General features: G+C 45.3%; 1 protein-coding gene across 2 annotated transcripts; it reads right to left on the reverse strand.

Annotated features, from left to right (window-relative positions):
- On the reverse strand, positions 1-26,054 carry LOC137543631 (pyruvate kinase PKM-like). 2 transcript variants are annotated; one of them, XM_068264751.1, is made up of 11 exons: positions 25,959-26,054; positions 16,123-16,302; positions 13,376-13,467; positions 13,174-13,305; positions 10,474-10,660; positions 8,497-8,767; positions 7,154-7,304; positions 6,869-7,021; positions 5,071-5,237; positions 1,527-1,708; positions 1-188 (listed from the first exon to the last, which is right to left on the reverse strand). In XM_068264751.1, exons 2-11 carry the CDS (start codon positions 16,274-16,276, stop codon positions 82-84), a joined length of 1,596 nt encoding a protein of 531 aa, XP_068120852.1. In that variant the 5' UTR covers positions 16,277-16,302; positions 25,959-26,054; the 3' UTR covers positions 1-81. The 2 variants fall into 2 exon arrangements, with proteins under 2 accessions (XP_068120852.1, XP_068120851.1); XM_068264750.1 differs by lacking the exon at positions 25,959-26,054 and adding an exon at positions 16,397-16,572.

The following is a 26,054-nucleotide window of genomic DNA, read 5'->3' on the forward strand; positions in this document are numbered from 1 at the left end:
TGTGCAAAAATGTTTAATGCAGGGTCACCCTGCACACATGTGGAGTGCCAGCTCTGCCAGGCAACACAACAGGAAATGACTTTAGGAGACTTTGACCACTTGCATGATGTTGGTGAATCCAGCTCCTGGTCTCCAGCCAGTCACAATAATGACGACATCTTCCTTGTTCAGAAATCCTCTGACCTTTCCTAGAAAGAGAAAATAGAAAAGTTACGATGCAGAAAAGATGGTATGTGAGATATAGGTGCAGTTATCACTTTCTATTAAAAGTGAACCCAAGGGGAGCTTTATGGATGCTGCCATGTTTATTTCATTGTAAGCCATACCAGTTGCCTGGCAGTCCTGCTCATAGTCTGCCTCATACTTTTAGCCATAAACCCTGAAAAAGCATACAGCAGATCAGGTATTTGACATGGTTAGATCTGACAAGATTAGCTGCACACTTGTTTCTGGTCTTGCAGCCAAATGGAACAGGACTGCCAGGCCACTGGTATGGTTTAAAGGAAATTAGTATGGCAGCCTCCACATCTCACCTCAGGTTTACTTCGATGTGGCCTTTAACTGTTCCACAAAACATTTGGACGACAATGCAAGGGGCGAGCGCTGTGCAGACACAATTACACTTCAGGCGTGCAGAGCGCACATGTCACTTTTATTGATCCACCATGGCAGATGGCTTAACAGGGCAGCATGCACATTAATCTTTGGCCAGAATCTCAAAAATAATCTAAAGAGTACAAGACTTGCAGTACCACCTCATGCAATAGTCTATGGTGTAAGCACACATGAAAGTCTCCATGGTTTCCTGCTCTGTTCATGTCTGACTGCTCCCACCACCAGGGCTGCTCAGACAGTACTCAGCCCAGGCAAGGAAAGTCCTGAATTTAGTGTGAAGTGTTACTAAGGGGAGGGATGGTGGCCCAGGCTGCAGACCACATGCCTAAAGTACTTTCCCTTCTCTCTCCCTGCAGAGTTGCAAGTAGGCCATAACAGTTGGGGGTGAAAAAAATAATCTTACCAGATCGCCGATTCCAGCATCACGCCATCAGGATGTGCCAGCCACTGGCACGTGACCACATGGAATTGGTGACCAGGTAAGTTTTAACGCACTTTCATCTCCCGCGACTCTGCATTGAGGGAAGTGGACAAAGACATCCATCTGCCTATCCAGATTACCAGCACATGCTGTAGTTTGCTCAGTGCTGCTCTACCTTCTGATTCTGTTCAGACAGACTTCTATCATCTCATCTGGACCACACCTCTTGGTTCCATCCACCATAGCCATAAGCTTGGTATAAACATTTGTTTTTGGTTGACCAAGGATTGGCCAATTTTACCACCTCCATGTGTGAGTGCTAACAGATTTTGTAGGCAAGTTTTCATACTATGTGGGAGTGGTAACATTGGCCAATCATAATTGAACATGTGTACCATGCTTAAATGCCAGTACAGATGTTAAGATTTTAACTACTTGGCCAGAATGTTTAGGTGAGCTCTCATACTACATCAACCTATGCCAGTCTCACCTATTTCAATAGCAAACTGCACCCTGCGGTCCACGTCATCCGCCCAGGTCTCCAGCTGCTGCTCGCGGTACAAAACAGGAAACACCCCACGGTTCAGATGCGCCTGGCGAGCCACCTGGTCATTCCGAGTCACTGCGATGATGGGAGCACGAGGGCGATAGCGTGAAATGAGCTGGGCAGACCTGAAGGAGAGAAAACAGAATGAAACTATGGTGGGTGAATGCCCCCTGCAGGTGAACTCAGCCAATGACAGGGTCCAACTAGTGGGCCAGAGTGGCATGATTAGAGCTAGATTACACACACCTGAACGGCAAATCAATTACCAAAATTTTTGCCACCTCCATGTAGCATGAGGGCCAACAGATTTTGAATACCATGTACAGATTTATATCATAGAGACCAAACAAAAAGTTAAGCGTTTATAGGCCAGTGAGAGTGTCAAGTATATATAGAATGCAACTTTATTCCTATACAGGAATCAGGTATGTAATCAATAACACAATTTCCATGATCAGCGCTTTGAGTCCCCAGGGAGAAAAATCGCTATACAAATATGGTTATCATGCAAGTATGCAGCCTAACATTTCGTAGCTACACAGCTACTTCAGAGGCATGGTATTGCAAGTAGAGGTTCATGGAAATATCTATAAACCAAGAAATATATACACAATCCAGAAGCATATAATAGTGTTGTGCATACCTGGTCATTATGAATCATTGCCAGTGCAAACAGATATGAGGCATTTGGCTTCCTGACTTTGTATGCATTGGTTGTTTTCTACAACATTTCTTGGTTTATACAGGAGATACTAAGATTTTGTCTCCATACACATCTACTTGCAGTTTTATGCCTCTGAAGTAGCTGTGTAATGTGTTAGGCTGCTTACTGTATCTACTTACATGATCATGAAAGTTGTGTTTTGAGATTTACATACCTGATCATATTGGAATAAATGCTACGTTTTAGTTATACTTTCGACTCAGATGTCAGTAATCACATCTTTACTGATTTCTATTTGTAGACCATAAACAGATTGTGAAGACAAGTCCTAAATACATGGAAGTGGTAAAATTGGGCAATCAAAACATTGCCTATGTGTACTGGGCTTCGGTCCAAATAGGGCCCGAGGCAGAGCATTTGCTGATCAGCATGCTGGGGCCTCCACATTGAGCTGCATGTAGGCATTGCCACATGCCAGTGGGTCACACAGGTGTTGCTATACTGGAAGCCATGGAGATGCCAGCATGCTGCTCAGACAGGCTAATTACAGCTCCAGTATGTTCTGATCGCTACTCTGCATTTACTTTGCTGACCTCATGAAGACCTGCAAAAAGCCCCCTATGAACAGGCCCATGACCAGAGTTGGGACAAGGTCCTCCAGCACCCAAGGCTGAGACACCAAAGTGCAACCCTCCATCCCTCCCACCCCAGCTGTCACACTGATTGCTATTAGACTAAGAGGCACCCCAGGGCCCCCAAATACCTTAATCTCTTGTTATCTGGCTTGAAGGCACTGCCATGCATTACCTTTTCTTATTTCTCTCTGCTTCAAACACAATAGGGGAATGATAGCTAAGTGATTTGTGCGCCCCTTCTATACTACGCCCTGAGGCTGGAGCCTCTCGCCTTTGCCCAGCCCATGACCATTGCCTTTGTGGCCCTGGGTGGGATCAGTTGCCAAGAGAAGTAGACCCAGGACTCAGCCTGGATTTTCAAGCAACTAGCATAACTTTAGTCAGAAGATCTTTAGCAAATGCATTTAACCACTTCAGCACCACAGGGTTTTTTGCTTAAAGGGACTCCGAGCAGTGCAGAAACTATGGAAAGATGCATATCATTTTAAAGCTCTTTCTCCTCTTTCCAATGATATATAAAACCACCACCCTACGTCTTTTAGTTTTCGCTATTTTCGCGATTGAAATTGCCGCGGCCGCGATTTCGATCGCGAAAATAGAGAAAACTAAAAGGCATAGGGCAACGATTTAGGTGTCGTCAGAAAGAGGAGAAAGAGCTTTAAAATGATATCCATCAAGCCATAGTTATATTGTATTACACAGGACGACACTTTCCCCAGTGTCAGCAGCTCCATTCTGCTGAATGCAGCTGCTGACTTTGACAAAAAGTCGCCCTGTGTAATACAATATAACTATGGAAAGATGGATATCATTTTAAAGCTCTTTCTCCTCTTTCAGACGACACCTAAATCGTTGCCCTACGCCTTTTAGTTTTCTCTATTTTCGCGATCGAAATCGCGGCAATTTCAATCGCGAAAATAGTGAAAACTAAAAGGCGTAGGGTGGCGGTTTATATATCATTGGAAAGAGGAGAAAGAGCTTTAAAATGATGTGCATCGTTCCATAGTTTCTGCACTGCTCGGAGTCCCTTTAAAAACCAGAGCAATTTTCACATTTCAGCGCTCCTCCCATTCATTCACCAATAACTTTGCTACTCATCAGATGTAAATGATCTATATCTTTTTTTTGCCACAAATTATGCTTTGTGAGGGTGATATTTGCTTTTAGTAATTATGCTATTATCTGTGCATTTTAAAGGGAAAAATGAGAAAAAAAATTACACTATTTCTCCATTTCCATGCACTATAGTTTTCAAATAAACAATGTTACCATAGGTAAAACCCACACATTGTATTTGCTAATTTGTCCTGGTTATCTCAACATTTAAATAATGTTCCTAGTACAATGTATGGCGATAATATATTAGTTTCTGGTTTGTGTTTTTTGTTTTCTCATTGTACTCTATCAGTAATTAAAAGCCCTTATCTTCATGATTAACAGTAATACACTCTCATGGCATACATATTTTAAAAGCTAAGTCCCTAGGGTAACTATGTATTCTCTTTTTGATGCTGTCACTTTTTTTTTTACAAGTATTTATTTAGGGGTATAGAGTACATGAAAATAACAGTTTTATTGCTATTCAGTTTTCCGGAAAAAAAAAACAAAAAAAAAAAAAAAACACATGACTTAGCCCTCAGTTGTCAAACACCACAAAATCTATTCTCTCACTTGTCACGGTTAAAATGATACCCTATATACATAATCCGATAGCTTATTGGGCATACAGCACACTGTTTACCACAAGTACGCCTATCTACTCCCCTGAGCTTCAAGTACAGTTTTGTGGGGAGTAGATAAGCGTAGCAAGGGAGGTAAAGTGGTTAATAAGTTCTTCCAACCAAAATGTCATGCCATTGCTTGCATAGCTGCATGAAAATCTAGGTTGAGCTGTGTGTCTACTATCTAATGCTAGGTAAACCATACAGTTTTCTGGCAGATTTACCTGCTAGAGCGATTTCCAACATATCCTGATCTGAATTTCGATCGATTTTTGTTCAGGTCAAAGAACCATCTGATCACTTACAGTTAGAGGTAAACTGAATTTATGGACAGTGTTCATCTCAGCTATGAGAAGTGCTAACCATCCTAGCAACCATTGAAGGACTATTAACCCTGCTAAAATGAATCTAGGACCCACAACAGTGGAGATGAGGCCATTTAGAGGGCGTGGCTTTTTGTAGCTCACCTGCCAGAAGTGGTGAGGACAATGATGGCTCCAGCGCAACATTTAAAAGAGGCCTCCACAGCACCGATGGCGGTCACCTCTGTCAGATCTGTTGTCAGGGGCGTCACTCTGCGCAGTTCCTCAAAAAGCTGCTGGTTGTAAATGGCAGCTTCAGCTTCTCGTGCAATCTACAAAAATAGAAAACTGGTCATCAGATTAAATAGTGAGCAAAGAAAGTTTATGCCAAGACTTCCATCCAATCCAAAATTCACTTCAGAAGGTGGAACAAATCTCGTGTACGATTACACAGTTCTGTTTCTCTGCCTTTCTGTTGCAAGAGGTTAGATAGAGCACCGTCCCCACCTGCTCTGCCAGCCCATGCCAGGCAAGGTGGAACAGAATCTCCACATACCAGATGCCCTCTCCACAGCAGTCACTTCCGGCTGGGAATTTAGGTCAAACATTTTGTCATAAAGCAAGGACACCTGTGCTATCAAAGTCATGTGATTACTTTAGCTCACGTGACTGACATCACTGAAATACTAGACAGTGTACCAGAAAGAAAAACTGCATGAAAGTGTCCAAATCATGTCAGTTATTCCGTTACAAGAACCCCCCCCCCCGGAGTCCATATTGATCCAAGCCCTTTGCCAGCAGCTTTGAGGATGAAATCAAACTCCTAAATTGGTCAACACAAAAAGGGTAGTCTTATCCTGTTCATGGATGACAGGGCAGGTAAATTGAGTGGGCAGGCGGGAGCGAGAAAAATAAATGAATGTCAGACAAACTCAAAATCTGCTGCTGAGATTCAGTCTCTGGACTTTGTACTGGAATCAGTCAGGCTGGAGATATGAACCTGCTGCTGTGGTGACAGTTGCACATCATATACACAATAGGCTCAATCTACTCCAATTCATCAGGCCGAATTCAATCTTCCACAGTGATTCAACTGAAAAGATTCACCAACTGACCTTCCAGACCAGCCCCAGCAGCTCCTGTGCACAGAGACTGAATAGCTGGTCATTGATGCTACACTCCCACTACAGTATGTAATATCTGACTCACATCCTGAATACCCACAATGTAATATCTGACTCTCAGCCACAGAGTCTCAGAAACCTTTTACAAACATGTAACAGGTCTTAGATGTGCCCCAGTACAGTCATCACTCTCCCCATAGCAATCTGTGCCCCAAGATGCCACTAGATTGTGTCAGTGATTGCAACAGAAGAAGCCGATATCATTGCGCCCCTGACATGTTTGCAGGCGCCGCAAGCCAGGGGACACAGTCTTGAGCAGCGCACTCTGCACACCATGTTGCAGGGGATGTGGGGCACAGCCAGCCAACTGGCAAGCGCAACATCCTTACGCTCCTCTACCAAGAACAAAACCTGCTCCACTGACTTGCATATAAGCCGAGTGGTATTTTATGGTGCTGAAAAGTTAGGCTTATACGCAAGTATACAAGGTAGATTGCGTCAGAGGTATTGAAAGGGTTGGTTTACACTGAATGCATTTGTCCACTGGATGGAGGGCTTGCCAGGATAGAGGGAGGGGGGGGGGGGGGGGGTTGACGAAACAAGCTAGGCCTCCAGTTGAACAGCACTGTAAGTGGTTTCCCTCCAGGGTCCCCCCCACAAATACTGGTGCACTAGAATTACCCTTAAACCATGATTATATCAGTTTTCACCTTGCCACTTATCTGCATTCACCCATCACCCACTCCTAAATAAAGATTTTTCTACCAGTCTAACAAAAGCCACTACTATTCAATAGAATTAAACAGCTGCCGGCTTGTCCAGATCCCACCCCATCTCACCGCGTGCTGCATATGGACAGCTTCCACTGGGTACAAGCCCTTGGCGGTCTCTCCGGACAACATGATGCAATCTGCTCCATCCAGGACAGCATTAGCCACATCGCTGCTCTCTGCACGGGTGGGGCGAGGCTTGGTGATCATGCTCTCCAACATCTAGAAGGGACACAGATTAGTCTACAGGCAAACAGGGTGTCCTTTTTATTGCTTAGATGGAGGAAGGAGATCAACCAACTTGGCCAGAGAGTCTCCAGTTACACAATAAATTTGTATTCTGGGGAGTTTTACCTGTGTGGCACAGATGACTGGCTTCCCAGCACGGTTACACCGTCCAATCATCATCTTCTGGGCTAGGAACACCTTCTCTGCTGGGATCTCAATGCCAAGATCTCCACGAGCCACCATGATCCCATCGCTGGCCTCTAGAATCTCATCAAACCTGATAACGAGACAAAGCATGAATGCCAGAGACTGATCTACATAGTAGTACACACTTAAAGCACCTCGGCAGGGGTCACTGATTTGGGTTTCCCACTAAGGATAAATCTAGACTCAGGACAGATATCCGCAGCTCAGAGCTGTAACCCCGAGCCGGACTCTAGGTAACCGCCGGTAGGTATAGGCAGAGCCTTTGGATCCCAGGGAAGGAGAGTTAGACCCTGGCAGCCATTCTTCTGGTGCTCACAGCTTTGTTCCTCTAGTCACTAGAGTAGGCTTTCTCAACCAGGGTTCCTTGAGTACTCTGCAGGGGTTCCTTGGCATTTTTCCCCCATCGTGGGGAAAGTATAATTAAGCACACTATAATGTAGTACTGTAACAAGAAGCTCTACATTGGGGCATCAGGAGATTGTATAATGAGTGGCAGTGTAATAAGGGGTAGTGAAATTAACAGCCACACATACTTTTAAAGGCCATGCCTCATGCAAAATAAATGCAGGGGCTCCTCGAGACCAAAAAAAAAAAGTTTGCAGGGGCTCCTTGAGATCCAAAAGTTATTTGCAGGGTTCCTCCAGAGTAGAAAGATTGAGAAAGGCTGCACTAGAGTCTAGTGAGATTCAACGGACTGCTATAGGCATAGATCACCACCTGGTGGGCAGAGGGAGAATTGCAGTGCTGGATATAGGGGAGGTATGCTGTATGCAGGTCTGCCGCAGATCTAGCAGTATGATTCTCTTCCCCCCCCCCCCCCCCAAAAAAAAAAAATTGCACTTTTAGACCCCAAGTCTGAAAGCAGTCATACTGCTAGGGAGGTGAAGGTAGCAAACATTACATTCCTGGAAGATTCTCTGTCAGACCATTGAGATTCTGTGAATGCACAGGGATTTCCTGGCACTAGGAACATGAATACTGCCAGACAATGTTGGTTTGTGAACTTGACTGGGTCCCCTTGATCTTTTAGGGTAAGTTTACACTAGAAGCATGCAATTTGCATGAAATTTAGGATGGAAGAAATGAAATTGCATGTTAAGCCACATTTAAATTTGCATGCAAATTCACATGCTTTGCTCCAAGAAGGTAACCAATCCTAAAACAAATTCTGTGTCGATTCCCACTTGTGGAAACAAGCTCTTATAAACAATTATAACACCAACTAATGTGTGAACTAGCAGCACAAGTAGTAGACCGGTTACCTTTTTACACCCTCGTGATTCTCGATCTTGCTGATGATACGAATGTTCTTCCCCTTTTCGCCCAGTACCTGGCGGATGGAGTGTACGTCCTGCGCCTTGCGGATGAACGAGGCAAAAATCATGTCTACCCCCTGCTCAATGCCAAACTGCAGGTCCAGCCGATCCCTGTCCGACAGGGCAGGCAGGTCCACCTCAGCCCCAGGAAGGTTTACACCTTTTCTGCTGCACAAGTTTCCTCCATTTTCCACTTCTGCCAGGCAGTAATCTGCACCTAACAAGAGAGAATGGTCATCGGGTCACAGCTGTGATCTGATTAGATAAGTCACCTGATCATGTGACACCTGAGATGGGGTTAGATTTCTGAGGTCTGTCACCATCTCCCATAACATTCCAAATTGTAACCCCACCATAGTTGATACATGATCAGTGTACTGTCAGTAGAACAGGGAGCCAGGTTTTGGAGAGGAACCAAGCACCATTAACCACCCCAGGACAGCTCAATAGCACATTAAAAATGCATGCAAATATAAAAAAACCCAACTCCCTTTACATTTGAAGAGAATCTAAAGGTTCGTATACACGTCCGATAAAGATCGTTCGTTACGAACGATTCGTGACGTTTACACGATATTCAAATTAGACTGAAAAGATCGTTCGTAATGAACGATTGTGTACACACGTGAACGATATAAGTATAAAGTACTGAACGACGAACGATAAAAAAATGCGTGCGCAAACGGAAGTGACGTTATGACAGGCAATAAGAACATGCGTTATCGGACGATCTTTGTACACACTGCAACGATTGAACGATTATCTTTCGAAAAAATCCGCCGGGTTGGATCGGTCCGATTGAACGATAACGATCGTTATCGTTCACAAAAACGATCGTTCACACTTTTTGAACGCACGATTATCGTTCCGATTGTCGTTATCGTTCGTTTTTGAACGATCGTTATCGTACGTGTGTACTCAGCTTAACTTTAAAAAGTGTTCGGGGGGGGGGGGGGGGGGAAGGTTACTTTGAACTTTGATCACATTGAGGCTTCTCCCGTCATGTTCCATCCTACTGTGGTCTCGCTCTGAACAGCGGCCATGTAAATATATTGCCAGGCTCCAGCGCAGTAGTGGCTCGGAATCAGGCGGTAAGGCTTGGTGCACACCAAAACCCGCTAGCAGATTTTGAAACGCTTTCTATTTTCTGCAGCATTTCACCTAGCATTTTGCGGTTTTGTGAAGCGTTTTTTGGTGTAGTAGATTTCATGTATTACAGTAAAGCTGTTACTGAACAGCTACTGTAACAAAAACGCCTGGCAAACCACTCTGAAGTGCCGTTTCAGAGCGGTTTGCGTTTTTCCTATACTTAGGATTGAGGCAGAAACGCATCCGCAATCCAAAATCTGCAGCAGCCCGGGAGTATGCGTTTCTGCAAAACGCCTCCTGCTCTGGTGTGCACCAGCCCATTGAAATACATTACCCTAGCGGATCAGCACCCGCAAGCGGATCGCAAACCGCAGCAGAACCGCTCGTGTGCACTAGGCCAAATAGCTGATCCCAGTCGGGTCTGTTCTACTGCGTAGGGGGGGGGGGGGGCGGTTGTGGCTTACGAGGGGCACAGCGAGACCACCATGGGAGGGAGGAGGATGGGGAAAGCCTTGTTAGGATCCAGAGGCAAGTACTCCCTAGGGGCACTTTGTAAAGTTTAAGAGTCTCTTTAGGGGTTAATTACAGGCAGTATTCTACTTGTTCCCCCCCTGCAGAAAATGGGGGGGGGGGGGGGGGAGAAACACTGCTACAGACAGATAAGTCACTTTATGAGCTTCACACTGACCCTGGATAATTGCAGTGAAAGTTTGTGCGCGAGTGAGTTAACTTCTCAAACATAGCAGCTCATGGTTTCAAATATCTGAAAGTGCTGCCAAGATCCCTTTAAGGCCCTCCCATCCCTCATCCTTTGCTCTCCACTTCATTACTTACCGATTTCTTTGACTAGCAGTGAAATGAGCCCATCGTCCACAAATATCCGACCGCCAACCTTCACCACCTTAGCAATGTTCTTGTAGTCCACCCAGAGTGTCTTCTCGTCACATTTATCCTGGAAAGCCTCATCTGTGGTGACCTTGATGATGGAACCTTTAACCAACTCCACCTCTGCGTTCTCCCCCTGCCGAGACGCAAGCAATGATACAATAAGAGGATACAATCCAAGGGTAGAGATTGGCACTAAATACACTGGCAGGTAACACTAGTAGCCTGCAGTAATGTGCTTACTCCACTTCAGCAGACCATAAATCCAAAGCAGAGAGAAGAGGCAGGGCACCAAACCACAAACACTACAGCACATACATCCAGCCATATCAGGCTTAATTGGGTTTCAGCCTGACAGCTCGCTGGCATTTCCGCTGCTTTATAGGCCACAGTTAGGGCCTGAGCCCACTAATGCAGTTGTGTCTGCTTCTCAGCATTTGTGACATTTGTAACTGAACAGCGACAGAACTGTTAGTGGGCTCAAGCTCTAGAGGTGGTGGCCACACCATACAAGTAAAGGATCAAATTTTCCACCAATTTGATAATTACGATTGATCGGTTGTCCCTCCCCCTTCCCAAAAAAGACCCCAACCACACAAACAAAACCCGAGAGCTTCTCTTTGGAGCAGAGTCTGTTTTTTTGGCATGTTGGAAATTGCAGATCAACTTTATCAAGAATTGTATGTGTGTGATGGATGGTCAATTACTTGATGTACAGTGTCATTTTTTTCTGAGCTTTCAATTTATTTAAGATTGGAGAAAATAGGTGTGTGGTACATTGGTCAGAATTTTGAATTGTTAGTCAGAAAAAGCCATTCTTGAATTGAACAGAATATCTGCGATCTTTTTGCAAACTATTTTATATGCGTATTTGTTATGCGATTGTGTGTGCAGACAAACTGGTAGTGCACTCTGACACTTAAAGGGAACCTAAACTGAGAGGGATATGGAGGTTTCCTTTTAAACAATACCAGTAGCCTGGCAGTCCTGCTGATCTTTTTGGCTGCAGTAGTGGCTGAATCACACACACCTAAAACAAGCATGCAGCTAATCCAATCTGACTTCAGTCAGAGAACCTGATCTGCATGCTTGTTCAGGGGCTGTGGCTAAAAGTATTAGAGACAAAATGATCAGCAGGAGAGTCAGGCAACTGGTATTTTAAAAGGAAAAATCCATATCCCCTCAGTTTAGGTTCCCTTTAATGTTTGTGGCCTCTGAAGCAGCAGAATTGTCCAAAATAGCTAGGCCAAAGGCTTAATACAGTAGAGTCTCAGTTATCTGGCCCTAATGGGGATTGGCTTAGATAGATATAAATATTAGTGCTGGCATATTATGCAGCGCTGTACAGAGTATAGTGTCTTGTCACTAACTGTCCCTCAGAGGGGCTCACAATCTAGTCCCTCCCATAGTCATGTCTATGCATGTGTAGTGCATGCATCAGTCTAGGGCCAATTTAGGGAGAAGCCAATTAACTTACCTGTTTTTGGGATGTGGGAGGAAACCGAGTGCCCGGAGGGGGGGGGAGATTATAGCTGCCCAGAATCCCCCCCCCCCCCCCCCAGACCTGTGCAGTGTCTGGGGACAGGCGCAAGTTGAGACACCAGAATATCTGCAGGTATCCTGCAGCTCACAGCACTGCCCCATTTCTTTCCCTGCTACAGCTGCCTTAGCATGGAGCAGCCGCGTGTGTACAGAGCATGGAGCAGCCGCGTGTGTACAGAGCATGGAGCAGCCGCGTGTGTACAGAGCATGGAGCAGCCGCGTGTGTACAGAGCATGGAGCAGCCGCGTGTGTACAGAGCATGGAGCAGCCGCAGGGAAATGTACAAGCACAGCCCTGCTGTGTGAATGCTTCACTTTCCCCTTCATTACTAATGTCGGCTGTCCTGATTCATTTCTGTATCCAAACTGCTCCTAATCGATCCTGTTGTCGATTAGGAGCAGATTGGACATTAGGAAATCAGATCCCGTCAGTTGAATGGGAAATTAAATTGTGTGTACCCAGCATGATGTGCTACCATATTATTATAACTAATGTGCGTGGTTGAGTAAGACCTTTCAGGAATTTCTTCCCCTCCACTTTGACACCAGGCAGAATGGGCATGCTGACATGTCTGAACTGATTGTACACGTCCAATGTATCCCACTTCCATGTAGCATGAGGGCCTACAGGTTTTGAATACAATGAACAGATTGTGTAGGCAAGCCATCATACTACATGGAAGTTTTACTATTGGATGACTTGTTTGCACCCTGTTGATATGTCCATTACCATGAAGCAGACTTTTGGACTGTAGTGTGAACCTAGAACTTTTTTGTAGGAAATCAAGTTGACGAGATGACCCATCTGTAGGTGTATAGCTGGCTTTAAAGGTAACCTAAACTGAGAAGAGAAGGATATGGATTTTTCCTTTTTTCTGGACAAGCATGCAGATCAGGTGCTCTGACTGAAGTCAGACTGGATTAGCTGCATGCTTGTTTCAGGTGTGCGATTCAGCCACTACTGCAGCCAAAGATCAGCAGGACTGACAAGCAACTGGTATGGTTTAAAAAAGGAAACATCCATATCCCTCTCAGTTAAGGTTCTCTTTTAAAGGTTGCAAATATTCCACTACAGAGAACACAAAACAAAACCATTAAGCTCCCTCACCGTTTTGATGATCCCAGTACGAATTTCAGGTCCCTTTGTATCCAGGGCGATAGCGATTGGTCGGTAGAACATGGGGTTTTTAGAAAAGGTCTCGGTGGCCTCCCGAACATTCTTAATGGAACCTGCATGATACTGGAAGAAGGAAGCCAATCAGTAGTGATGCCACTGCACTAACTCGACCACTAATGTTGTGCCAGCTCACCTCATGGGTCCCATGTGAAAAGTTTAACCGAGCGACGTTCATACCGGCCTTAATCATTTCAGTCAGCATTGCCACTGAGCGGGAGCCGGGGCCTAAAGTAACAAGCAGAAAAATAGACATGACTGGGGGATGCAGCATACACGTCAAGAAAACAGAATCACTAGAAGGCAGGGCCTGGGCTGAAAACAAGATGTGGTAATTTGGAGGCAGAACCTGTCAAAAAACTGGAAGGCAGGATTTACATTGTAATATGATGACTGCATAGTTGGGAGATGGGATCATAAAGGACAACTGGAAGCAGTACCGGAGCCATAACAGGACAGGGATGAACATTAAAAGTGCACTATGATGAAAAATTGTAAATTTTTTTAAATATATGTGCAAATGAAGCACATTTTTCCCAGAGTAAAAAGGAGACAGAAATTACTTTTCTCCTATGTTGCTGTCACTTACAGTAGGTAGTAGAAATCTGACAGAAGTGACAGGTTTTGGACTAGTCCATCTCTTCATAGGGCATTCTCAGCAAGGCTTTTATTCTTTATAAAGATATTCCCTAAAAAGGATTTAAACAACGATGCTGGCCAGCCTCCCTGCTCCCTACACAGTTTATGGCAATTGGACAGACAAACTGCCATTCACTAAGTGATTTAAAAAAAAAAAAAAAAAAAAAAAAAAAAAAAAAAATCTATAAATCCCTGAGAATCCCCTATGAAGAGATGGACTAGTCCAAAACCTGTCGCTTCTGTCAGATTACTACCTACTGTAAGTGACAGCATTATAGGAGAAAATTTATGGTTCATTTTACATTTTTCCGCCATAGTGCCCCTTTATGGAGCCTAAAGTGAGAGTGATAGAGGCCACCATATTTCCTTTTAAACAATACCAGTTGCCTGGCAGCCCTGCTGATCCATTTGGCATCAGGAGTGTGAACCACACCTGAAATAAGCATGCAGCTAATCTAGTCAAACCTAATGCTTCATACACATTTGAGAAAAGTCTTTGGAAAAGGCAAGATCACAGACCAATTTTACCCCATTCCATGTAGTATGAGAGCCATACCTACAGTCTATTCTATGGAGCTGCACTCCCCATCAGATAAAATCTTTGCAAGATGCTCGTAAACACTCAAAAGATTATTATCTGCAAAAGATCCATTCCTGCAAAATGCATTCATAGTCTATGAGATCTGCAGATCATCATATACACCTTGTTTGACAATCTGCAGATCAGATCCACCAGGATGGATATTCAGATCTGCTGATGATTGCCAGATCTGCAGATAAAGTCTGTTAAGCAAGGTGTGTATGATGATCTGCAGATCTCATAGACTATGCATGCATTTTGCAGGAATGAATCTTTTGCAGGAACAGATCTTTTGCAGATAATGATCTTTTGAGTCTGTACAGCATCTTTGTGTGCAGCATCTTGCAAAGATTTAATCTGATGGGGAGTGCAGCTCCATAGAATAGACTGTAGGTATGGCTCTCATACTACAGGGAATGGGGTAAAATTGGTCTGTGATCTTGCCTTTTCCAAAGACTTTTATCTCAAGTGTGTATGAAGTATTTGGAAAATGAAAGATTACAGACCAATTTTAACCCTTACCATGTAGTATGAGAGCTATACTCTACACAGTGTATTCTATGGAGCTGAACTCTCCATCACATAAAAGTCTTTGCAAGATGCTGCACACAAAGATGCTGTACAGACACAAAAGATCAGTATCTGCAAAAGATCAATTTCTGCAAAATGCATTCATAGTCTATCTGCAGATCGCATACACACCTTGTTTGACAATTATCTGTAGATCAGATCTATCCGGTTGGATCTTCAGATAATTGTCTGATCTGCAGATGTATGTTCATTAAACAAGGTGTGAATGGGATCTGCAGATATAGACTATGAATGCATTTTGCAGGAATGGATCTTTTGCAGATACTGATCTGTTGCGTGTGTACAGCATCTTGCAAATATTTTTATCTGATGGGGAGTTCAGCTCCAGAGAATAGACTAAGTATGGCTCTCATACTACATAGAAGGGGGTAAAATTGGTCTGTAATCTTTCACTTTCCAAATAATTTTATCTGACGTGTGTACCCACCTTTAGTCAGAAACACCTGATCTGCTGCATGCTTGTTCAGAGTATGGCTAGAAGCATTATGCTGGGTATACATTACGTTTTTCATTAGATGCGTTTGATAAATTCCGTCATGTTCCTCTTGATCGTTTTACTGCTTGATTCCTCATAGAAGTGAATGGAAAAGGATAACAAGCGGAAGAGAAGAGAATTGAGCAGAAAAAAAAACCCCCACACGATTGAGCTGAGAATCGAACAGGAAAAACATAGTGTGTTCCCAGCATTAGAGGCAAAGGATCAGCAGGACAGCCAGGCAATCTGCAGGGTTTAAAAATAAAGGTAACCCCCATATCCCTCACTTCAGATGTCCTTGAAGATAAATACTGGGAGGCCAGATTAGGCCATCCATAAAAAAAGGGGACACCTAAATCTACAAGCTGCACCATGTTACAGAACAAACCAACCAAATTTTCAACTACTACTTTTACTACCCGAGCTATGAATACTCTTATAACGTTTTTTCACTGTCCTGGTGTCCCCTAAAATGTCTCCACTTGGTCCTGGCGCTGGATTTACCCACTAACACAATAACTGCACTTAGGCAAACAGCTTGCACTGCCACCTTCTGCACTGGCCTACAAACAGCCTGAGCAAAAAATGGTCTACTTACCAATGGTGCAGATGATGCTAGTGTTCCTGGCGGTGGTGGGCTCAGAGTCGATGTCCAGCAGGCACCAGTGCTCCAGATAGGTGTCTGCCATAAAGGCACTCAGCTGCTGCTTCTGGAAGAATGCCTGGCCCAGCTCCTGGGTAAGTTGTGCCATGTTTTCTGACAGACGTCTGCTGGTCACTAAGGGTCAGAGTAGGAGAGATGATGAAGTAGAGCGGACACGAGAAAGTAGAAACAGTAACATTGCTCATATTTATACTGATCAATGCTTTACCAACAGTCAGACTGTCCCTTTTAGTGAAAGTAACCCTTGCCATGCTTCACAGAGAGCAAGCTGCCCAGACGATGTAAAGACCTTCCTATCAGCCCTACACACAGGTCTACCAACACACGGATACACTCAGTGGGGTTCCTCAGAGACCACCTGGTCATACAGTCACTGAGATCCCACAGAAAGACTGCTAAGGTACACAGGCATGGTCAGCTGGTTGTCCTGGTTAAACATTAACCTTTTGGACCTGGAGAAAGTTCAGTTCAAACATTGTGGAGCCCACAGGGAGGAGTAACACCACCCACACAAAATGCTATTTAGCACAGATAACTAAATTCAGTCATTAATGACGAGACCAGCGAGCAGATGTCATCCAGCAACCCCCAGCAGATGGATAACAGGCATAATTATTTGAAGAGCACGAGACTGTCACGAGGAACAAAATCGCCATAATGGAGGCAAGAGGCCATTGCAGGGCAATGTGAGTAGAGAAGTATGGACATTATAGGAGAGACTGGCCAGGCAGGAGGAAGATAGAACAGGAATCAGATAAGCAAGGTGAAAGCAACAGCCTGAGAAGAAAGCAAGCAGCAATGGGCATTACAGACAATATTGAGGAAAGGCAGTGCGGCAGCACAAGGGTCACATCTGAGGTAGGGCAAAGGCCAAAACCTGTGTGAGCTCCTAATTGCTCCAGTACAGCTTGTTGATCCTTTGTGTGCCATGTCCTTTCTGTTCTCAAGTACTTGTGAGCAGGAGTGGTGTACCTGTGGGATAACTGGCACCAGCTGACCGTGGTTCTATATTGGCATATATTCTGGCAAGGAAAACTTCATTGCTTAGCATAAGGACCCACATGATTGTGATGTGGTGTATAGGCTGCATTGGGACACAAGGGAAGGACGGGATATGGACAGAAGAGTTGTGGTAAACACATATGGAGACCTCTTTAAAAAAAAAAAAAAAAAAAAAGTTTTGAAACCAGGGATGTCGTAGTCAGCCAACTTCACTATGCTAGAACTACGCGTAGTTCTACGCAATTACACTTTGCAAACTACGGTTTCGAAGTCAAAAGCTTCGCTACGTTGCCATTTCGTAGACTACGTGTTACAATACAGAAGCTTTGCATAGTGCAAAGTGTAGTGTATGCGGACACTTATGTCCTTATGCGGAAAAATTTCTGCAATAATCCGCTAAATAGGCGCATGGGTGAATATATGTGTACATTCCACCTTCCAAAGTGGAATTGTATACGTATAGAAGGGCAATACTATTTCTGCGCATGCATAATAATCCATATAGATGTAGTTACCGCACACAGTTGACTTCGCAATACATACGTCAACTACGCATAGCAGGCGAAGCTTTGAATAGCGGTACTACGACTACGCGGAAATACGTACACAATGTTTTTAAACTTAGTCTATGAACTACGATACGTAGTTGTGGACTACAATGCGTAGATTCGCACTGGTGTAGTTTACGAGCAACCCTGTTTGAAACCCCACCCATCATATCCCAAATTGTAGCAACCCAAAAGAGTTGGTCGCACTATGGTGGCAACCAGCAGAGTGCCTTCCAAGGCTGGAAAACCACCTGAAGGCACTGCAGAGCATACTTGGTGGGTGGGAAAAGGGTGGGCTAAGGTCCAATAAATTATGTACACCTGCTGAATGGAACTAGAATGCACTTTGCAGAACACTATACAAGTTGACGGACATGTTGGCCGAGTTCTCCCACTATGGGGCCCTATAAACCTGCTCTGTGTGTACGTTGACCATTAACTGGTTCACAACAGCTTTGTGCAGCAGCTTCTACTCACATTTGCTGAAGTCAGGAAAAAATTGGCAAGCCATGCGGATGGGCACAGCATGCCATGCTGAGAAAATGGGGTAGGGAGGAAGTTGTGTGGCGAGCATAGCGCATGGGGGTAAAAGTACGTGCACCAAACAATTGCCATGCACCAGGATGTGGGTGGAGCCAAATTTACATGAACTTAGCAATGGTGGGACATTAGACTAGGACTATAGTAGGAGTAGATTGTGAGCTCCTCCAACACAGGTGCCTCCCCAGTTTAGGCAGTGACAGGTGAACCCCAGGTTAGGTAGTGAGGTGGCCCCCCCTCCCATTTAGTGACAGGGACCCCCACTCACCATCATTCAGCCAGTGTTAGACCTCAGAATCAGCCGACAAGAGAAACAATCCCAGCGCCCTCAGTTGACGCCCTCAGGCAGTTTGAGGCCTCCTGTCAGGTGGGTCATCCAAGCCGCTTGGATCCCTTCAACACTCAACCACCGCATTATCCACCAGTAGGGGTGCCTTCACTGCTAAAAATTATACTCCCAAATTACCAACACCACCCAAACTATCCACAGGGCACCGCCATAGCTGCAGTTATCAGTCTATGCTGCATCCATTTTACCAAAGTGATGATGGCACCCAAATTAACTGGTTTAACCCCCTTGGCGGTAGGATTCTTTCTGGATTTTAGGGTCTAAAAGCGTTGCAATTTTTTTGCATGCTTTTAGAATACAAGAGCCTCTGGGAGGTGAGTAAAAACACCCTCTATGCACATTACTCTGCATAGACCTCCGGCAGCTACCACGAGTACAGCTCAGGGTTACTGCTCCGAGCTGGACTCGTGATTATCACTCCCTCTACGCCGTCATCCGCCTCCTTGGTCCTCCTGGTAACTTCAGGAGGAGTCGAGGCTTACTGCACATGCACAGCCTGGCCACCCCCATGAGCATACTGGCAGTCTCCTGGCAGTGTGAGCGGCCACACTGCGCATGCAGAGACTGGCAGAAGTTACTGGGAGCCCTTATTGAAGATCTAGGAAACTGAGGACGACGTTGAGGGAATGGTCAGGCCAAAAGGGGCTGGAGGTAGCCCCAGGTATGGATTTTTATAATGTTTCTAACAGGGCTGTGGAGTCGGAGTCGGGCAATTTTGGGTGCCTGGAGTCGGAGTCGGGAAAAAATGCACCGACTCCGACTCCTAATGAATTTGTAACTAATTAAAATAGAAAATATGATAAAATGTTCTATTTCTCAGATAATAGTCATTAAAAATAATGTATATATACAGTATATATAAAGTAATAGCTGTGCTCAGTCCACAAAAATGAAATAAACCAATCAAAATTAGTTACTTGTGCTGCTTCAATAAAGCAGTCCCCGTATTTTTAAGGTCAGATATACACATCTGATTGTGACTGTACATATGATGTGTACACAGGAATCTCTTATATATACACTAAACAACATCTATGCTGTAAGAATAAAGCCTGATGTGTAGCTGTGTCACTAATAGAGATGGTCAATGAGATGGAAATAATTCTGCACTGATGCTGATTTATGCAAATGTATGCACTCCCTTTGCTGATGAAATCAAATAATTTGATATGTTAAAATTTGGTTTGGTGACTACAAATTAAAGGGTAACTGAGACGGATGAAAAGTAAAGTTTTATACATACCTGGGGCTTCCTCCAGCCCCCTTCAGGCTAATCAGTCCCTCGCTGTCCTCCACCACCCGGATCTTCTGCTATGAGTCCTGGTAATTCAGCCAGTCAGCGCTGTCCGGCCGCATGCCGCTCCCACAGCCAGGAACATTCTGCACCTGCGCAATAGTGCTGCACAGGTGTAGTATGCTCCTGGCGGCGGAGTGTGTGCATGCGCACTACGTCCGACTGGCTCAAGTACCTGGACTCATAGCAGAAGATCCAGGTGGTGGAGGAGGACAACGAGGGACTGATTATCCTGAAGGCGGCTGGAGGAAGCCCCAGGTATGTATAAAACTTTAATTTCATCTGTCTCAGGTTTACTTTGTTACACAGTAGTACTATACTCTACATATGCGCTCCCCACAGAGCTGCAGGGAATCCACTGAGAATGCTGTGCACATTGAACACAGAGGTGTTGTCTGTCAGCCATAAACCTTGTTCAGATTGTGCATGAAGAATGCGTAATAGAGGAAGAATCTCCTCATTCCCCTGCAGAGTACCTGCACATCATTCTTACATGTACCCACACTTACACTGCCTAGGGCCTGATAGATGTTCTTTGTTCCGGTTTGTACCTTTTACAAGTACTCTTACCAAGGACTAGTTTTAGTCTAAAGGGAATAAATATAGTAGTCTACATATCCTTCTCACTTCAGTTGTCTTGTAAAATTCCTAAGCGTTGGCAGTTAAGAGACGAATTTCATGTTACATACTTTTAATCAACAAAATTGTAATATGCAAATTAGAGGAGTCGGAGTCGAGGAGTCGGAGTCGGTGGAATCCTAAACTGAGGAGTCGGTGGATTTTTGGACCGACTCCACAGCCCTGGTTTCTAAAGCTAAGAGTGCAGTACCTCAGAATCTGCCACTAACCTGATAATATCCAATCTAGGACAACATCTTATATTGAGTGGACCCTAGTAAAGGTGCATACAAATCCAATTCCGATTGGCCAATTTTTACCACTTCCTTGTAGTAGGGAGGCCAACAGATTTTGAATACTATTGTGTAGGTAAGCTCATACTACATGGAGGTCACAAAATTGGATGTGTGTACACACCCTAAAACCTGGTACACCACACTTTTAATAATGATTTGCCAATCACTAACCAATTTTTCCACCTTCATGTAGTATGAAGGTCAACAGATATTGAGGCCCCCGTTTACAGTGGTCAGTTGCATTGCAGAATAATTCTGTGGGTCAACTCACTGCCCATACAATTCTATGGGGCTGTTCACAGTAACGGACAGCATTACTAACTCGCTGCATGCAGGGTTTGCGTTAAAGTCTATGTCCAGGCTCCACTGCACACTCCTGCGTGCGTTATGCAACCGAGGACCACTGTGAACCTAACCTACCCTCATGAGGCAGAAGGTCAGTAATTACCATGCCTTATTTCACTAATCCCTGCTCGGTAAGTGACTTACCAGCATGCAGCAGGTCAGCAGGCAGGGGAACTGTAGGACTCAGGAGATTTTCTTATCAGTGCAACCTTGTTATCCCTTTAGATGTGCTACAGCCACCAGGGGGAGCTCTTCTGTATGCTACAATTCAAATAAGCACATCTAAAGGGATGCTTTTTGAAAATTCCCTCCACTGCTTTGCTATAGGAGAGTCCCACCTGATTACACTTCCTTTCAAATCAGCGTGAGAAGCAGGGTTGTGTGGCTCTCCCTATTGGCTGCCTGGCTCTCCCTATTGGCTGCCTGGCTCTCCCTATTGGCTGCCTGGCTCTCCCTATTGGCTGCCTGGCTCTCCCTATTGGCTGCCTGGCTCTCCCTATTGGCTGCCTGTCAAACCTACCGCAGAGAGACAGCATGGGGAGAGCCAGTTAGCTGCTGTCAGCTGGAGAAAATTGAAGAACACTTTTGGCCGGTAAACATAATGTGAAAATCTTTGTAAATTACAATTTGACATTTGAGGCAATTCCCGCACAAGTTGGTAATATACCTCACTAGTCGGTAATGTTTATTTGCTGTGCGGTGATGGTTTAGTGAATCGGAACGTGGGAAGGTGATCAGTAAAATCAACTGGTTTCTGCATTGCTGAATGAGAATGCTTTGCAAATAGAGCCCATTGTGGTGTTAAAATTGGTCAGTGATTGGTCAAAGTGTGTACCATGCTATATGCTATGTACACTTGAGATAAAAGTCTTTGGAAAATGAAAGATCAGACCAAATCTTACCCCCTTCCATGTAGTATGAGAGCCACACCTACACAGTCTATTCTATGGAGCTAAACTCCCCATCAGATAATCTGTGCAAGATGCTGCACACAAAGATGTACAAACATGCAACAGATAAGCATCTGCAAACATATCCTTTAAAGAAAAACTTTTGTTACAGCTGATACAGATCCTGCAGTGTGTCCACTTCCTGCTCTCATGGAAGCAGACTAAAGGTCCGTACACACGCCGGACTTTAGGCAACGACGGGTCCGTCGTTGCCTCCCGCTGGGTGGGCGTGCCAGCGACAGTCCGGCGTGTGTACGCTCTGTCGTCAGACTGATGCGGCTGTTTCTGAGCCGTATCAGTCTGACGACAGAGCGTACACACGCCGGACTGTCGCTGGCACGCCCACCCAGCGGGAGGCAACGACGGACCCGTCGTTGCCTAAAGTCCGGCGTGTGTACGGACCTTTAGGGTTAACATCCTGTGTTTACAAATTGGCAGCTCTGTAGTGGCAGAGGAGATTCCTGAGCACACAGCTGAGATCTAATTACAGAGGCGATTAGTCACAGATAAGGGGGAACTAGACAGGCTAAACTCATAAGTACAGGATACATTTCTCTGTTTTCCTTCTGCCATGTGCAAGAGTCCAGGTCCACTTTAATAGTCCCATGCCACATTCTTGTTCCTCCCCCCACTAATCCAGGTTCCAGTCCTCAAGTACCCCAAACAGTGCAGGTTTTGTGGAAATCCACGTAGTTAGTTAATGAGCTCTGCTAAAACACTAATGACCTCACCTGTGAGGCCCCGTTCACATCACAAACGCGGATGGCCATGCGTGCGGACCGCAACGCGTACGAACGCACGCCATCCGCGTTTGTGTGCGTTGCGTGGCTGATCCCATCACTGAAAAGTGAATTGGACAGCCATGCGTTTTTACAAAAAATGCATGCAGCATGCGTTCCCGGACCGCACAGGTCCGGAACGCACGCAGTGTGAACATCAGACATTGCACTCTATGCAATGTCTGATGTCGTGCGTGTCGGCCACCTGCACGCGTTTCCAAAACGCGGCTGGAAACGCGTGCAGTGTGAACGGGGCCTGAAGGTTTGTAGTTTTCTGCAAAAGTATGGACTGTTTGCAGATACTTCAACACAGGGTTGAGAACCCCTGCTGTAGAGAAAAGAATTCAGGTAGACAGACAAAAAAAAAAAACAACAAAAATCACTGCAATTTTTGCGCATGCGATTGCAAAAATCACTGCGATTTATCAATTTTAATGAGTGAATGGGAGAGATTTTAAAAAGTGCTAATCAATTGCAAAATGCTCAGAAAAGCGCTTCTAGTGAGAATTGGCCCTTTATCATTGCACTAAGGGACTTCTTCACACAGGTGTGTTCCTGATATGCAGACCTAGAAGTGGCAGACAACAGTGGGCCCCTGTGCAAAATAAAAAAGGTACCCCATATATGACAACAAATTCCTGTCGAAATACAGCAGATTCGTTCACTGATCGAATCAGCGGTGAAATCTTTAACCTCCTGAGCGATATGGACGAGCTCAGCTTGTCCCATTACCGCCGGAGGGTGCCGCTCAGGCCCTGCTGGGCCGATTTTCCCTAAAAAAAAAAAAAAAAAAAAAAAAAAAAAAAAAAAAAAAAAAAAAAAAGGGAGCACACGCAGCCGGCACTTTGCCAGCCGCGTGTGCTACCTGATCGCCGCCGTTCTGCGGCGATCCGCAGCGAGCAGCGGCAAAAGAGGGTCCCCCCAGCCGCCCGAGCCCTGCGCAGCCGGACCAATCAGTTCCGGCCAGCGCTAAGGGCTGGATTGGAGGCGGCTGACGTCCATGACGTCACTTCGCTAAAGCAAAACGAGGGCCGCTCATCGCGGCCCTTCTTGTTACTTCTGATCGCCGGAGGCAATCAGAAATATGCGGCAGGAGCGCCCTCTAGTGGGCTTTCATGCAGCCAACTTTCAGTTGGCTGCATGAAATGATTTTTTTTATTAAAAAAAAAAAAAAAAAAAAACAAACGCCCTGGCGATCTTAATAGAACGCCGGGGAGGTTAATGCAAATGTTAACCGATCGATTTCCAACCAAAATCAATTGTCGATCTGCCCAGGTGGAAGATTTAACTTGATCGCCAGCAGGTTGGAAGCACGTCATTGTGAGAAAGCAAAGTCTACTGTTTGAACTTTCTTCTTGTCACAGAAAGTGAAGCAAAGATGGAAAACGCTGGAAGAAGACAGACTGCAGGGATCCCGTAGGATGTCCGATGACGTCAGAGTGATGGCGTGAGGCGCACGTTGGAGCGCAGAAGAGCCCGACCAGGAAGCAGACCTGGCCAGGTCCGCCACCGGAGAAGACCGGGAGCCTGCAGAGTGGTGCCGAGGGCACGCCCTGCCTGCCACGGTCTAGAGGAAGCACCAAATAAGTGGATTTTTTTTTACAGAGCAACCGTGAACCTTCCCTTTAAAGCGGATCAGAGATGAAAAACTATGACAAGTAACTCATCTATAGCTCATCTTTAGATAGTTTACACAGCAAATCTAGCTGCAAACAGCTTCAACAGTTTCATGTTTATTTATTCCTGTGATACAATGACAGCAGCCATGTTTTGTTTGTCACATTACACAGGCAAGCTGCTCTGCATCTCCAGCCCTAAGCTCACTCCCCTCTCCTGCTCCCTCCCCCTCTGCCTCTGAAATCTCTGGCTAGTAACCTCCTCCTCCTGCCCAGACTGAGCTCCCATAAGCCCTTGCTACATGGAGTGCCAAGGCACTTTGAGCTGTGGGCAAGGCTTGTTTAGTTTAGGGAATTAGGATTTAAAAAAAAAAAAAAAAAAAAAAAATTGGCTGGAGAAATGCCCTATAAACTATATGTGAGGAACACAATTATGCAAGGAGTAAAAGTTTCTCAGATCCACTTTAAGTGTAGGGTCCCACATGCAAATGGCCATAACAGATCATGGGTGGATCCAACTGAGGTTTCTAACAGCCACAAGGTGGGTAGTGACATAGGAAGGGAGAGACAGCCACATGGGGTACACAGATGAGTAAAGCCTCAACAGCCATAGGAGGTGGGAGGGGAGTTGGTGACAAGGAAAGACAGCTACAAGTTGGGTAGCGACACAGGGTAAGAGCAAAGCAGGTTCAACCACCAGGCAACCTAGGCAGGTGCTTGGGGCCTTGTGGGCATCAAGGGGGCCACCTGCCCCCATTATTTGACCTCCCTTCACTTCAGCTTACCAAAAAGGGGGGCCCCAAATCTACTGCCTTCTTTAGGGCCCCATTCCAGCTTAATCATCTCTGGGTAAGAGAGTGATACAAAGAGGAAGAAATAGCCATATAGGAAGGGCAGGTTACAGAGAGATACACAGACAAGAGGATAATCCAGCCCTGACTACAGCTGCACAGGCCTATTTTCACCTCAGACCTGGCTAGGCATAAAAAGCTTTCCCTATGGAAATCTATGGTAACAGTGCAATCATTGCCCACAGCACCATGCTAGATAGTGTGTATGGCTATAGCTGGAAGACTCTGGGCAGTTTCCGCACAGACAGGAGATACTGTGCCCACAGGAAGTTACTATACAAAACTTCCTAAAGTGCTAAACACAATAACAAACGCTAGACTTTGTAACACAGCTATAACAGAAAGTGCAGGAATACAGCATGTGAATGAACCCTTATGCTCTGTCTGCAGACACTCCTAACGCTCTATCAATAGACTTTATACATTCCAGCCCCTCCCAGGTGTGTGATGGCTGAACCCCTCCAGATCTCCTGACTCCCCTCTGCCTTACTCCAGACACCCCCCATACATCCCCAGAGCCCCACAACAGTGCAAGTACATCCTTATCCCTCCTATAATACAGAGGCTCTCTCTCCACTATACCTGGCAGGCTGATGGGCTCTGGCTGAGCTGGAGTTCAGGAAATAGACTGAGCAGGGCGGACAGTTGGCGATTCTCCACCCAGCCTCACTACTACCT

The sequence above is a fragment of the Hyperolius riggenbachi genome, unplaced genomic scaffold (genome assembly GCF_040937935.1).
Source record: "Hyperolius riggenbachi isolate aHypRig1 unplaced genomic scaffold, aHypRig1.pri scaffold_134, whole genome shotgun sequence".
Classification (NCBI taxonomy): domain Eukaryota; kingdom Metazoa; phylum Chordata; class Amphibia; order Anura; family Hyperoliidae; genus Hyperolius; species Hyperolius riggenbachi.

What these genes read in the sequence shown, in the direction of transcription:
- LOC137543631 (XM_068264750.1), bottom strand. Translation starts at nt 16,439, where the DNA reads ATGGCAAGGGTTACTTTCACTAAAAGGGACAGTCTGACTGTTG. An exon ending in ACTGCTAGTCAAAGAAATCG is followed by an intron (nt 8,768 to 10,473) that starts GTAAGTAATGAA and finishes CTCTCTTGTTAG; the next exon opens with GTGCAGATTACTGCCTGGCA. An exon ending in GTCCTCACCACTTCTGGCAG is followed by an intron (nt 1,709 to 5,070) that starts GTGAGCTACAAA and finishes TCTCTCCTTCAG; the next exon opens with GTCTGCCCAGCTCATTTCAC.